This window comes from Paramormyrops kingsleyae, chromosome 1, assembly GCF_048594095.1.
Source record: "Paramormyrops kingsleyae isolate MSU_618 chromosome 1, PKINGS_0.4, whole genome shotgun sequence".
In the NCBI taxonomy this organism is placed as follows: Eukaryota; Metazoa; Chordata; class Actinopteri; order Osteoglossiformes; family Mormyridae; genus Paramormyrops; species Paramormyrops kingsleyae.
This window is the reverse complement of record NC_132797.1, coordinates 70,727,177-70,742,981: the sequence shown is the minus strand read 5'-3', so window position 1 is coordinate 70,742,981 and position 15,805 is coordinate 70,727,177. Positions and strand designations below refer to the sequence as shown.

Genomic DNA, 15,805 nt, shown 5'->3' with positions numbered 1-15,805 from the left:
TCACGCCAAAGAGGCCCATACAGCCTTAGCAGGCACAGAACAAAAATATAAGAATGTAAGAATAAAACAGGAAACTAACATTTAAAATAAACAAGCCTTAGTGCCAAATATTGTTCCATAACACAGAGCACTGTCAAGCCTCCATGTTGTAACACAATCGCTCCTTGTTAGAGACTGAGATCCGTCCCAACAGCCACGTCATTAAGCAAAATGGTCACTATGTGTTAATCATGGTCCCCTAGACATGACTGTGACTGTGCTTATGACTTTACTTTAGCTTTTTATACTCAGTTTCTTTAAGAAGTGGACATTTTTAACAACATTTTGTACATTCTACTTCAGAGATCTCTCTCACGCCAGCACGAGTCGTTGCCAAGCGTCCAAAATTTTCACAGAAAATAATTTTTTTTATTACCGTCATATTGGCAAATGGTACCTAACTGAAGAAGCCACTAAATGAGAAGAGCGTCTGTTCCACGATTGTTTATCATTATCATTGTTATGATGATGACATTATAACTATCGCTATTATTAGTAGTAATGACAATTATAGAAGCAATTTTCCAAAACTGCTTAGCTGACTTTGACTTGCAAATGATCGTCTGAATATTAATACAGGAGTAACTCAGGTTTCATATGTCGCTTGGATCTGAGTTGCAGCACTAATGAACCGAGAACCTTCTGGTTCCGAGTCTGTGCCTTTAGCTGCTATACTACTGGCTAATGCCGACTGCAGCCTGGGACGCCGCCCTCACCTTCACAGACATGCTCTCAGCCTCGTCTGTATTCTCCGTGGCTTTCTCGTACGACTTTCCGACTTTGGCAACGAAGTCCTTGACCGTCTCACAAAGCACCCTTAGAGTAAAGGAGCAGAGAGCGGGTGAGCTGGCAAACCTCCCCCCACAGCCCAGGGCACTTTCTGTAGGCGTGATCGCGGCGGACCCACTTGGCGGACGAGATGACCACGGAGTGCTGGTCCGAGTTCAGGATCTTGGTGAGGTGGGTAGCGACTGAATCCTCGTAAGAGGATATCTGGACCTGCTGGAGCACAGCACACACGAGAGGGGGGGGGGGGGCGTCACGGCACACGGATACGGGCGGCTCAGAAAACACACCCAGTGATCAAGGAATTCATAAAGACTAAATACCTAATACTTAGAACAACAGTTTTCTGAAAGCTACATAACTGCATATTTTATTGAAATTGAGTTATAATCAAAATCTGGTTGCTAAGGCTCTGTTTTATCTCATGACAAAATATCTAGGTTCAGCTATGGGAGGTGCTGAGGAAGAGAATAACTATCTAAAATCAAGACAAAACAGCCTTTTCCTCAGCTTCACTGTTGCCCTTCTTACTGTCTTTTGTAGGGCAGAGCAGTTTTCAATCTTTTTTTTAAACCAGGGACCCCCCCACCACAAATGATGATAGCAAGACAGCTACTTGAAACGATCACATAAAGAGCGGGGGGGGGGCATTACACCCAGGAATGGGGCCCCCCCTTGGTATTTTTGGCTCTGATCATGGGTGGGCCCCTCTAGCCTGGTTACATTGCATAAGTCAAATGATGATAGCCCAGGTGATGATAGCCCAGGTGATGATAGCCCAGGTGATGATAGCCCAGATGCAGGTTTGGGTGATGGTACCTGGCTCTCCTCCATGTCCTCTGGTGTGGCTGGGCAGCTGTGTTTGGGAGGTATCTTAATCTCGTAGGTCATTATGCTCCACCTGCAAATGAGGAGAGTAACTGTGGGCACCAACAGCTGCATCCGCGGCTAATGCTGGTGGAGCAACCAGGACTTGGTGTTACTCCATGCAACCCGGATCTTACACTGCTAGCATCAAGACCAGCAAAACTTCACATGCAGCAATGAGGAACTGGGGTATAATATGGGGGAAGCTGGTGTCAAAGCAGGCAAGCAGCTCGTGGGTCAGCTGACTAAAACGCAGCGCTGGGGAAGGCAGGAACGGAACCAGTGTTGTACCTTTGAACAATTTCAATAAAGGGTTTTTCTGGCTATCCAGTTACAGAAATAGGTAGAATATGTAGGTATGTATGTTGCTTTAGATAAAGCAAAAAAACAAACAAATAGGTACTGAATAAACGGAACAATTTTATAGTGGTTGGCAAACATACCGGTCAAGCATCTTGGTGCTGGCCCTCTCCAGCTTCTCCAGGATCTGCGGCAGCTGGGCGTCATCGTCGCAGGACGGCCCCCAGCCCAGCACCCGTGCCAGGTCATTCCCCGTACCCAGAGGCAGCACGCCCAGTTGGCACTGCAACGGGCGAGAGCACACGAAGCCGGCTCAAGCGATGGCCTCAACGTTGCCCCCAACAGGCGGCCCGGCGGTCGCGGCGCAGCGGACCCCCTACCTGCTTGTGGAGGCTGAGCTTGTCGATTTCAGACAGGACCCAGCCCACGCTGCCATCTCCTCCACACACGAGGATCCGGAAGTTGTCGAACTTCTGGAACAGACGCAGGCTATGAAAGAAGGAGAGAAGATCAGTGAAAATTTGAGTATTTATGTATAACAATACCCAACTGTTTCTAAACAATGAATTAAGAATGATCATGTATTATTCAAGTAAGGGTTAATGCACAACAAGGCGTACATTATACCTTTTTAAACACAGAGCTGCGGAGGCAAAGAACCACCGACGTGTTTAAAAATGTATACAGCACCGCTTGGAGTGAATTTACCCATGTATACCACGATTAGCTGTAGAACTACTTTCTCCCACCAATGATTATACATTTCAGTTTATTTACCGTTAATTTTAAATTGTGTTCTATGTCTGGAATTTTAAGTCACATTAATTAGAATGAAATATTATAATAGCGTATTATAAGGGACCACTATGATTCACCTGGCTGGCACTACATGTGCGTATATAGAAAATGAATCAACACTCTTCTGACCAATTGAATTTGCGAATTCAACAGCGTCGCAGTGCTGAACATAAATAAAACTTTATTTGTTTTACACTGGAGGATTGGTGGAGCAGGTACTGAAACGGCTGCTTTCTGCTCACCCTAAGTGAGGGCCGCCATTGACCAGGTCAAAGACCTGAGCAGGGTTGAGGAGCTGTTTGAAGCGCCGCAGGAACTTAACCCCCTGGTTGTCGCCGCTCTTGGAGTTGACGAAGACCAGGAGTGGGCTGGCACAGGAAGGAGGACAGGTGGCCTTCCAGAAGCCTGCGGGAAATCGGAACTCTTAGCAAATAACAAAAATAAAAAAAGGCAGACGTTCCACACACTGGTGGTCAGATGAGTGACATCAGGGCCGAATTTCTAAGAAGGGTCCACCTCCAAGCAGCCTTTAATTTAAGGGATTAATGAGTGGAAATGTCACGGATCGCATTTACAGCACCAGGTGCTGTACAGGATAATCTGAAACACATGCGAGTGTAATGCGTAACAGAGCCGCGCCGTAAAGAACAGAGAGCATTTAGCGCAGGGCTGAACGTGCAGTTTATTGATGGCTGTTTTGCTAAGCTCAGCCCGCCTCAAGCGGCGGCAGCCCGAGAGCGATACGAGACGTTTCGGTAATTTAATAGCTCCTTCAGATACTCATAATTAATGGGAGACATGTTAATGAGGCTTTTGTGCAGCCGGGTTCTCAATATGAGAACCTATTCAACACGAAATACGCTGCTAATGTGCTGCATTGTAGCCAAAAAAAAGGCAGAAAAATGGAAGGAGGAATAAAACAGCAAAGTATGACGAACACACCCAAGACAAATTAACATGGGAAATTATTGCTAATTAACCAACGTTCTCCCCTCTGTAATGAAAGACAAATCTTTTTACTACCAATGGACAGAAAATGAAAAGAAAATAAAAGTGTTCATGAGCACAAACACCGTCTGTAACGGTCTGTGCATTTTTCATTCAGAAATATGAGCTTTTCCTGCATGAATGTGCCAAACACACCTTTGCCTCTGTACGTCAGTCTTTATAGGTAAATGATTGATATTTCTCAGGGTATCAAAGAGTATGTTTTGTAGGGAGGGGGCAGCATGTTTTTGGGGGGGGGGGAGGGTGGCAGACCTTGAGAAGACACAGCTAGCAGGCAGACATTTGTCACCAAGTCCCAGCATGTGCCGCACAACTGCTGGCCAACCAATCAGGAGGCGCTGTTGACCCCGGGGGTGGGGGGGATGGGGGGGCGATTCCACATACACGATTGCTGATAATAAGGAGCGAGCCTGCGGGAGGGGTATCCATCGGCAAACAGCCACCCCCCCGCCGCTCACCTCCATGTCCGATCGTAATCATTTCTGTATATTCCCCTTGTTTACTCCTTTCCTCACACGTGTAGCATCACAATACGTTGGTACTGGAGCCGATATCTGAATCAACTTCAGACACTATCGATATAAAGCCTATTTTTGTTGCTCGTTTGTTTTTTTTTCTCCTAACTCGTCCGGTACATCCCTCTCTAATTAAAGTCCAGCCGCTCTCCCACGGGTTTTCGGACGAGCGACTGACAGAAAGACGGCAACATCGAGGCAGGCAGGACGGGCCACAGTGCTATTGTTAGTCCTCAGCGCCCGCCTAGAACGTGTAAACCTTTGCCTAAAATAGCACGCTTATCCAACTGTCAATAACCACCCCAGTGCCATGAGTTATTACTGGAACACGGCGGCACAAACGCCATGCGGAGCCAACAGCACATAATAAGATCCATGTGCAGATTAATATCTGTGGAGGGGCGGGGGGGGGGGGGGGGTGTTTCACCATCAATGCTGCGACAGCTGCTATTTTTACTAGTTGTGAGAACACACGTACAGACCGTTCTTCATCTTTTGCTTCACTGTAAAACTAATGGAGCAAGCAGAGACCTCGGGGAGTCGACCCCACAACCTTCGACTCTGTAATTAAGACACAAGGAGACTCAGAGAAATGCAGCCCTCACACAGATCGCGACCCCTCACAAACGTGGGTCCGAGTACGGCTGAGCGTCATTAGCAAATGCTACAGAGGCAGAGGGATAAATGGCAGCCCCCAGGCCCCCAGGCCTCGTTCCCAAGTTTATATGGGGGGCGGCACAACATAATAATTTAAATGCAAAGGTCTATTTAACAGAACAGCAATACTTCATTCATTCCCTGTGGGGAAATTGTCTTTTGGCCTACCTTCCTCATCATGAGACACATATACAGATGAGAGCAAGTTGGGGGGGGGGGGTGTCACAGCACAGGCTCAGTTAGGGTGCAGCACCCCAAGAGGGCACTTCACGAGGGCCCAACGGCAGCACCGGTCTGCCAGCCATGACATTCGAACCCATGACCTTCTAATCATAGCCGCATTAAATACTAGGGCGATATGCCCCGCCCCCCCGGTTCCTACGCCCCTGTCTGTATGACTCAAAGGAGAGGAAGATGCAAAAAAAATTCCTGTGCTTGTATTTGTGCAAATGGCAAATAAAGCATTTCACTTTCATTTCATCTAAGATGTACAATATGCTTCTGTGAGAAGCGGTGCGTTTTATTTGAGGGCCAGCAGGGGGCTTACCGTCCGAGTCGATGCTGTTGAGGGCTGTGGGCGGGATGATGGACACCTTGCACTGGCCCAGTGGACATTTGCGGGGGTACAGGTCCATGCAGGCTGTATGCACCTGTCCGGGCAGATGGAGTTTAGCCAGTTAAATGGGGTGCTTAACCTGAACTGCCCTCATCATAGGCAGGTAGCTAAATGCGTAAACACCTTCTCAGCATCTATAGCTATCAGGCGGCAAGAACCAGGGTCAATCAAAAAATACTCAGGAATCAGATAAAAACAGATATACAAATATATATGAATTGATAAATACATGAATAAATGCATAAAGAAATGAATGAATAAACAGACAGATAAATATCAATATATCTAATAAAACTGAAATGTTAAAAGACGTTAAATAAAATACCTGATAAAAAATTAAATAAAACACACATCGTTATTAATACTACAAGGAATCCATCAAATATATGCATGCCCCCCTGCGGTAAGAAGAGCTGAACCCATAAAGAGATTTAGGCAATTTGAACAATAATATATATTCACTGTAGTAAGACGGCAGACTGGGTGATGGGCGGTCACATGACAGGGGCCTCACCATGGCCTTGCACCAGAGGCATCGCCAGTCCTGCAGCCGGAGCACGCTCCCGCACGTCTTATCGCACACGGCGCATTTGGCGCTGACGGGCAGGTTCCCCTCCAGCCACTGGTGGGGCATAGCGATCTGCGGACCGCGCGAGAGAGGTCAGGGGCCCCACAGGGGGGGTTCGGACGGCACAACATGGGTACACACAAACACACACATACACGGCATGAGAGAGGCCAGGGGCCCCGGGGGAGGGGGGGGGATCCGGACAGCACAATGCGGGCGCCTTCACTCACTCCATCCTCGTCCTCGATGATGTCCTTCCCGATGGAGGCCAGCGTTGTCCATTTGCAGTTGTTTGTCGCCCTAACGGCACAGCGCTTGTGGGCTTTAAACTTGCAGACTTTAACAAGAAAAAAAAAAATCGGGGGCTTAAGTCCACAATGTGTCCCGTATTGCTGTAGTAAAGCATTAAAACACGCAGGGCAGAAAGGGGCGTGGCTAGTCATTCTGGGCCCCCAGAAAAGACATTTCACAGAGCAGGGAGGGCCTACAATAGAATTTGGGGCCCCAATAAAGTACTGGGCCCCCTGAATCTGTCAGGCTGTCCATGTCCCTCCTTTGGTGTACAAGTTAAACTGCTGCTTTTATAATATAGGGAAGTTTTAACCTTCTCATCCCACTGCATCAAGTTAATCAGACTGAGAAGCAAACGAATTTCATTCCTTTGTCACTCTTTTTGCCAGGTGCCTGTTTCTTTAAGGACAGACAGCGATCATTGCCCTGCATTACCCTGGGACAGGTCTGTGAGACCAACCAGCACCCAGGACTGCATTACACCATTTCAAACAAGCCTCAAATACAACGGAAAAGCATTACATGGGACGTGATGTCAGATGAAGCGAGGATGTCGCGAGCATCACTACAGCAAGTAGCAGACATAGGACAGGGAGGCAAGCATCCAGGAAACTCAGAATAAAAAAAGGGGGGAAATGACAGGCTTTATGGCTTAAAAGCTCCGAAGGGGCGATTCCAATCTCGCCAAGATGAGTCGGACGCTCCTGACATTTGGCATGTGTTTTATAAAACGTGGACATTAGAGAGAAGCGGAACGCATAGAGTATGTAATCAAAGTGCTAATGTAAAGTTATATCAGCCCTTAAAAGGAGAAAGAGTGTGTCTGGACACGCAAACGGAGAGGACACAGGCCCCGCCAGGATAATTTACAGGGGAAATAAATGAACTGGCTCCTTCTAATGTTTCTTTGCCAGCTTGGGTCTGAGGTGTGAGAAAACAGAGCGGAGTTGCTCGCTGTTGCTGTCTTATTCATGGGCCTGAAGCGACATAAAGGTGTGTGTGTGTGTGTGTGTTTTAATTTCTGATTTGAATTAGCTTCTTCCATTAGGAAACAATCAACTATGATATGGTCCCAAAATGATCCACAAACTCTAAACCCTGTCCAGTGGAATAGGAGAGCGTTTGACATTGAGAGAGACACATAATTTAAATCAAAGGTTGATTCATTAAATTTTTTTTATTAAAGGTCTATTTATTGGGGAGACAGATGAAGCCAAATTTAATATTGGGGGGGACGTTTCTCAGCCACCCCCCACCCCCCATTCACCACACCCATCGTTTTGGCTGGATCTCAGGCAGCGAATGGACATGGGATGAGATTAAGAACATTAATTTGGCTGGAGGGTGCCTGAGAGGACTGTCCTCGGCAGCACGGGTGGGTGGGCCCCCCCATCCTGGCCGGGCCCCCCCCATCCTGGCCGGGCCCCCCCATCCTGGCCATCTAAACGCCCCCCGAGTCACTGGTTAAACGTGCTGCAAGCCTCTAATTCACCACTGCGGGTGGCCACGTTTTACCCGGAAAAAGGCTCATTGCCTCCCCAGCGCTGGTCAAATCCTAACGAAGCACAACCTAAACCCTTAATACTGACTCCGCAGACTGCGGACGTCCAAAATTCAGACGGATTAGAAGGATTTGCAGTAACACCGCTAATTAGCACGCCGCAGACGAGCAGCAGGGGAAGCGATAGGTCTGACTGAGCACCCCCCCCCCCACTCGGAATCACAGCGTGTTTGTACCTGTAGGGGGGAAGGGCAAAGAGTACACAGCTTCCAGGCTCCGGGGAACACAGCCATTTCTGAGCCAGGTCTCCCGCTGAGCATACAGGAACATACTGAACCGAGCCGGACCGCGTACAGCGACATACATAAGGAACAGACCGGCTCTGTTAAACGGCGGCATTCCCAAACTCGCAGCCTCTTTAAAAGCCAACTGCAGTCGTAGACCGCCAGACATTTTCACTAATTCCACATCACACCCATGTCCGGAAAAGGCACACGCCCTAAACACCACACCATTAGCAGAATTTTATTACGTTACGCGAAATGGCAATTTTGACATCCGGCTAATGGGCTGAACCAGTTCAGGAAACTCGAGCCAAATTGGACAGTGAGAAACATCCAATCCGCCTCCTCCGCTCCACCGCAAATTCAACATCGATTTTTATCGATCTGCGCCCACAAGACCTCGAAGAGAAGATGAGCAGGTAGGAATCGCTCCCCCCTGGGGATAACTCCATTCCTTTCCCCTGAGCACAAGGAGCAACTGCTACCTGATCAGCCTCGTTCTCCATGAGAAGCAAACCGTTTCACCCACGGGTGCGGTTTCCACAGCTTCACAAGTAGAGCCTTGTGATAGCAATACAAAGTTTGTTGGTTCAAATCCTAGGGAGTCCACATAAATTGGAAACTTCCATTCAAGCGTAAGCTGCTTCCGACAAAAGCATCAAATTAATTAATGTGAAGCGTCTGTCTCATTTGCACAGACCCCAAGCTGTCTGTACAATATATTTGATTGTAACAATTTAATTATCTACATGTTCATTATTTACTACCTCTGTTTTGCCTTTATTCCGTTTACTGGTTTTGTACTTTTGTCTTAATTGCATGTTTGGCTGTACGTTTACATCTTGCCACCACCTGCACCAAAACAAATTATTTGTACTTTTCGTCCTTACTGAATAAAGATTTTGACTCAGATTCTTTGTTTAGCTACCTAAATGCCCAGCATCTCGTCAGCCGTCCCATTTCGAAAAAAAGAAAAAAAGCCTGCATGTTTTTCAAAGATTGTTTACAAAACATCGCCTTGCAAAATTACGCCGAGGTTGACTCAGACTATGCTGTTATTGGCTTCAGTTCAGCACGAGGGGATTCACACAGTCATGTGACGGACGGGCCTGAGATGGCTGACAGCCCGCAAACGGATGGAGCATTGCTCGCCTCGGAGCTCTCCAGTGGTTTAGGAAAACCGGCGTGACCGCCGCTATATTTACTTCCTGCTAATCATAGCTCTCACGCCTTGACGGGCACCATCTGCAGTGCATTTTGCTAATTAGTGCCATATTGCCACATGATTTTTAGCCATCAGTATGCATGATGCGTGCACACAAACCACACTGTGGGTATTACGTTCGGGACAGGAAGAGCTGATCCCCGTACTGCAGAAAGGCACGCACACACACACACACACACACACACTAATACACATAGACCTGTACTCATATCTTTGTGGGGACCGTCCATTCATTTCTATGGGGAAAAGTCTAATCCCAACAATGACGACCTTGACCCTAACCCAGCCCTCACCATAATCATGGCATTTTTAGTTGTCTGATTGCAGTCACAGATTTTTCTAAAATTGAATTTCCCCTTGTGGGGACCGAAAAAATAGTCCCCACAACATCAAAATAACAGGTTTTTATCACATTCTATTACATTGAGAAGAGAACATGACTGAAGATGAATAAAGATTCCTAAACATTTGGTTTATATATTAAAGTAGCTGCCCACAGAGAGGTGTCAGGCATTAATATCTCAAGCCAAATCATAAAGTGACTGCAACCCCTAGCAGCTGTAAGTCATGGACTCCTATTCTTCTATTAAAATTTGAGTCTTCCGGAGTGACCTGTGGTCATAGGCCTACGTAGGGGTGGTGCCATGGGGACACAGGTCCCAGCTGATTGGCTCGCTCCCCTGTCACTCAGCGATTCGAAACACATGATTGGCTGACGATATGGTCGGCCCCTCTGTATGAATTATGGCCCGTATAATACCACCCATCTTAAAAAAATTCTAGAATCACCCCTGCCTGTGGCAGAGGGGGAAGGGGATCCGAGGTGCACCCCAGCGATAATAGGAAAATGGTTATGATGTCTTGTTGATTGACAGTGGGGGGAACAGATGGACACGGGGGGATCCGGACGGACGACGGAAAGCGCGCCCACCTACCTTCACAGGAGAGGCCATGCGAGGTGACCCCCGACAGGCTGTCCCGGCAGACGTTGCAGAAGGTGGGGCGGGCATGGGAGCAGGCATACCAGTTGTGCATCCCTGAGAAATGTTCCACATTAAACTGTGCCGTCTAGCAAAGGAGAAGTTAGACAAATTGGCGGCGCCAGGATAAAACTCCAAGCCCTACAAACAGCAAGTCAAACAGAGCTGAAATATCCAACCAGAAGCGTCTGGCGCATCCCTCCCCGTCCGACGTGCAAGGGATGCGTCAGAGACCCTCCCAGGAGCGGACCACACCGTACGATCCCGATCCCGCGGCTTCGGGAAGCACCCACCCGGGCCTAAGGCTCCGCCCACCTGGGCCTAAGGCTCCGCCCACCCGGGCCTAAAGCTCCGCCCACCCGGGCCTAAGGCTCCGCCACCAGCGCCTAAGGCTCCGCCCACCCGGGCCTAAGGCTCCGCCCACCTGGGTCTAAGGTCCCGCCCACTCTGTGGCACAGCCAGAGGGACTCTACGGGGAAGCAATTTCACTGATGGCGCACAAACGCCAGGGCTCTAAGGGCCCGACTCCCCCCGTACGTCAGCGAGGCCGTGTCGACCTCGGCCGGGATCCTAGGGTGTGGTTTCTCCGCTCGGGGAGAGAGAATCTTAGCACATCTTGTATTTAAGTCAAAACAGAGCATAAGTAACCGCTATATTCAGTGGCTAACGGTCTTTAACTACCGTCATTATCCAACTAGCTGTCAGATAAATGCACACATCCCTCATGCTGACTTTTGATTCAATCCAATTTACTGACACCAGATCAGACACAACAGAAGTCGATTCATCCCCCGCCCCCCCACCCCCAGTAGAATCCAGCAATTAAGCAGCTCTGCAACTGAACACAGACCCCCCCCCCTCCCCCATACCCCCTCAGTCATAACAAGCACTCCCCCTCCTGCAGTAGCCTGTTACCAGAGACTCTGCACAGAGGGGGGGAAGGCACAGCAGAAAGAATGCAGGTCTGTCATGCACTCTCTTTTTAAGGTCCCCATGCAACGAGACAGATTCTTACATAACATGCGTGGGGTGGGGGGGGGGGGGCTGCTTTGGAATTAGGCTGAGGCGTATTCCCAATGCGACCGTGAAACTGACATCGTAGAGGGAGGGACTGGCGACAGGCAGGGAAAGCGAGGGGCTCACTGACTGTTATCAGTGTTCTGTATTATTAGTGGCATCTACCCGAATCGACCCCCCCAATTTGAACGGGCAGCATGCAGCACTGGCGAGGCAAGCGACTCTTACCTCATAATGTTCCCTGGACTGGACGGATTTTAGGGAGCTGATCCAGTCCTCCATCTCTTTCCTGTTCTCCGCACAGAGGATGAGCCGTCGGAATGGAGTGATTACCTGAAGCGGGGAGATCCGTGAGAGACGAGCACCGCCTGCCCTTCCCGCCAACCACTGAGCGGCTGGGGAAGAGTGTCCCCCGTTTAAGACACAAGCCAGGACACCCCTGCCTACGTCGATGCCCCCCCCCCCCACTAGACTCCTCCTCCGTCGTAAGCTCAGCTTGAGTGAGATCCAGTCTGACGGGGAGAACTCCCTCGGAAAACTGCAAGAGGCGTTTCTTAAGACAGCCGCCCCCCCCTCACCCCACCTCTGAGGACACGGCGCTCTCTGGTGCCCCTCCACTCTTAATACCCTCATTATTTATTGATCATGCTCTACGTCCCGCCCTGGCACTGGGAATGCGCCATCGGACGAGACCGCACCCAGTTTGGGAGACTGGGAGACACCCCTGTTCACCAACGTCACCCCCCCCCACTCCTGGATCCCTTTTGGTACGTTCCATAATAAACTGCACCGTTTACAAAAAAAAAATGGAAATGAAGCTGCTTATTTGCTTATTTCTACTGAGGTACTAACATCTGGCTTAAGGTTGGCCCAGATGAGCTGATCCATGACGGCACATGGGGGGGAAGGTGACGAAGGCGCGTCCAGACGCATTTATATCGCCGCACTGACATTTCACTGCCCTTCACGATTATTATTTAGGCGCACGATTCCTCCGCCCTCGGAAGACAGCGGTGAGTGGCGAGATGCCGTCACATGACGTTCTGCAGCCGATTTAACAGAACCGCATGTCGCCCCAGATATCCAGATATCAACGATGCTGGGGACGGACGATGTGCCAGTGAGCGGAAGGTTGTGGGTTCAAATCCTAGGCTCAGCACAGTGATGTCACTGTTAGGCACTAAACCAAGGCTTTCAGCCCCTGATTAGTGAAGAAAATTAGGCTGCTGAGCTTGCTTTAAAGCCTCTATTTAAACACCTGAAAACCATGCGGGCAACTTATGACTGACTGACTAAAACTTCTCCACCGTCGTCTGTGGAAATATCAGGCTCACTGGAGAAAATGACTGCCGTCCCCAATTACCGCGACTCGCACAACAGCCTCACACAGCCCATATGGAATCAGCCAAGCGAGGCTCCTCGACTTTTCAAGGTCTCGCCCAAGAAAGACCAGAAAAACGAACGTAATCGGGCCCGCTTCGCTTCACGTGTGCGACAAACCGGAAAGGGTCCCCCCCCCGTAATGCCACGAAATAACACTCCGGATAAAAGGCCCACTCTCCGGCGACAGAACTTCAGATTAGCGTCGGCTCTTATTAAAGTATCCGGCCCGCGACTGTTAAAGCAAAAGCACTCGGAAATCGCGAATCAATTTTTATCTACAGCTGGCTGCAATGTCTCCGGTAATCACATTAGCATCGAACAGCGACCATCATCACCCGGCATGCCTCCCAAGCTTTCCGGCCTCTCACACTAAAAGGTTTCTTCGGAAAGACTGCATACTGCCTGTTACTTGTTTTTTTCGCCATTACAAGCTTCATTATAACAACATTGATTGAGGGACAAGGTTTATACAGGGAGCAGCAATGAATGTTAATGTATAAAGCTAAAGTCATAAGCTTTTAAAGACAGTCTGATAGGCAGCTGTCTACTGTACATCAGCGTGTACGAGATGGACGAAGAGGCAAAAACACAAAGCAAAGTCTAAGACTGTCACTGGAGAAGATCTTTCAGCCAAATAAAAAGAGAGCAAAGCATTATGGGTAATTATAAAATGGTCAACACAATCACACCGCTATTTGTTCAAAAGCAAATGTTACCAAACGACCAAAGGAATACTCAGGTGGACAATCAGCTTCAATCTTAACATACATGCGCTCTCTCTCCCCCCCCCCGGCACATTCCCTCCCTCTCTCTCTCCTTCCGGCAGCCCGGCGTCGTGACCGCTGGTTGCGTAACGGACCTCCCATCTCTCAGGACAAGTCTGATATAAGGGGCCGCATCCCGAGGGACGGTTCTCAGGCGTGTGTCTATGAGCTACAGCGAGCAATGAAGTCTCTGCTCCACATCTCACTCTAAATTACAGTAACGCACTATATGGGCTTATTGCATTTTCAGGTGGGGATTTAAAACCATGAACAAAATATATAACAAACACTGACACTCAAACACACACGCGGGATTGGTTTCTCATTTGGATGCTAGTCAACCTGTCACCTGGATGAAGTGGCAACATGAGGCCCAGTATTCCAGCACAAACCCCAGACTGGAATTTTTTAATATTTTAAGTATGTATGTACACAGGAATGGAATCCGGATATCACTCTGCCCTGTGATAACAGAATCAGGTGTGTTTATCACCAAGCACTTTCACAAACAAGAACTTTGCCATGCCAAACAATCAAGGACAATCAACATAATACTTTTTATACATAAATAAAATAAGATAAAATAAAATAAAGATGGCCACGTTCAGCAGGCGGGGGCTGAATTCTGGAGGCTTGGGCGGAGGAGCCTTTAGAGCAAGCTGGTGGGGCCGGTACACACCCCCCCCCCCCCAGCTAGAAGAGCAGGGGGGGTCACAGGAGCAGCCCAGTGACAGGCCTGTCTGGGAATTCAGCCCCCCCTGGGGCTTCCAGCAGCTGCGGTGACTGCAGCATGGAGCGTGTCCTGCCAGCCGCCCCCTTACTCACGAACGCCCCATTTTACTCACTTACTGTGCGTCTAATCGCGGTGATGGAACGACCGGCACATTAAAACAGCCACTGGAAAGCCTGACTCAGCCACCCCCCCCCCCCTCAAAGTAGCATGTCCAATCGAAGCACAGCACAGCGCCCTCCTCTGGACACTCCCTCCGCAGCGGTGCCACAAGTCCTCAAACAGACACAGATGCGCATGTGATAGGATCTGAGCGTCGCGTGGAACGGACACGCCGGCAGCATATCTGGGTGCAGGAGGGGAGGGAGCAGAAAAAGCATCCGTGCGATAGAGGAGGGGCTGGAGGGAGCAGAAAAAGCATCCGTGCGATAGAGGAGGGGCTGGAGGGAGCAGAAAAAGCATCCGTGCGATAGAGGAGGGGCTGGAGGGAGCAGAAAAAGCATCCGTGCGATAGAGGAGGGGCTGGAGGGAGCAGAAAAAGCATCCGTGCGATAGAGGAGGGGCTGGAGGGAGCAGAAAAAGCATCCGTGCGATAGAGGAGGGGCTGCATTTCACATGCTGCTTGTTGCTAACTTCTGACAGCCCCCGTTGGAAATTCATCAGAAGCCCTCGGTCGGTAGTCTAACCAATCAGGAAGCGGCTACTATTATGCAAACAATTGTCCCATGTATTAAAGCCCCTTCCGTCATCTGAAACGACTCCTTCCCCAGAACGTCTGTACCCCCCCCCCCTCCACCCCACCCCATGCTGCATATGGCAGGAACACTGATTTCCCAAAAATGCCCTCCCCCCGAATCCAGCGGCAGTCGGCTCTCTGCGGTGCGCTCACTCACCGTCACCCGATCCCACATCCGCCAGCCTGTTCCCGGGCAAATAACAGGCGCCCCCCCCCCCAACCTCCCTGGGATCATTCAGCCTGCTGTCGCTCCCGATCCTCCGCCGGCACGATCACACTCACGCAGCTGTCAAGGAGGGGGGGGGGGATCGGTTAAACAAACCACCCTCGCCGCATGTTTTAAAGAGACATTTATCGCCAGACTGGTGCAGTGCAGCCGCGGTGGGGGGGGGGGTCTTCTACATTTATAGAGACACCCCCTATTTGATACACTCCTCTGACCAGTAGGCTCAGAGAAAAATAAATCAAGGCAAAGACAAGCTTGCAGAATTCTCCTCACTTCTGCAGCCCCCACTCCACCCCCGTTCACCCCAGTCCTCCCCCAGGTCACCACTGGGAGCCGTTGCTCTCGGCAGCGACTCTTTGTCCACGATGACATCAGCGCTGAGGATTCCCTTTTGTTTTTCCGGAGGGCTCTGTCCCAGCCATCAGCCACCGTAGCTGGGCCATAAGGAACCGAAGAACAGCGACACAAAAATAAGAGCTGACAGGTGGCTGCCGCGTGGGCGTAGGGTCGCGAC

The 15,805-nt window shown here is 49.7% G+C and overlaps 1 protein-coding gene across 8 annotated transcripts in view; it reads right to left on the bottom strand.

Annotated features, from left to right (window-relative positions):
- Window positions 1-15,805, bottom strand: part of dgkh (diacylglycerol kinase, eta) — a 60,220-nt gene that overhangs the window by 19,129 nt on the left and 25,286 nt on the right. For 5 of the 8 annotated variants that reach the window (XM_023823809.2, XM_023823633.2, XM_023824044.2 and 2 more), the window contains 11 exons: window positions 11,681-11,785; window positions 10,391-10,523; window positions 6,385-6,491; window positions 6,101-6,226; window positions 5,518-5,620; window positions 3,033-3,195; window positions 2,373-2,481; window positions 2,136-2,275; window positions 1,645-1,726; window positions 947-1,041; window positions 756-855 (listed from right to left, as the gene is read on the bottom strand). In XM_023823809.2, the coding sequence (XP_023679577.2) occupies window positions 756-855; window positions 947-1,041; window positions 1,645-1,726; window positions 2,136-2,275; window positions 2,373-2,481; window positions 3,033-3,195; window positions 5,518-5,620; window positions 6,101-6,226; window positions 6,385-6,491; window positions 10,391-10,523; window positions 11,681-11,785 (1,263 nt within the window). The remainder of the gene's footprint in view (window positions 1-755; window positions 856-946; window positions 1,042-1,644; window positions 1,727-2,135; window positions 2,276-2,372; window positions 2,482-3,032; window positions 3,196-5,517; window positions 5,621-6,100; window positions 6,227-6,384; window positions 6,492-10,390; window positions 10,524-11,680; window positions 11,786-15,805) is intronic. The other 3 variants (XM_023823723.2, XM_072697910.1, XM_023824218.2) reach the window with 2 other exon arrangements.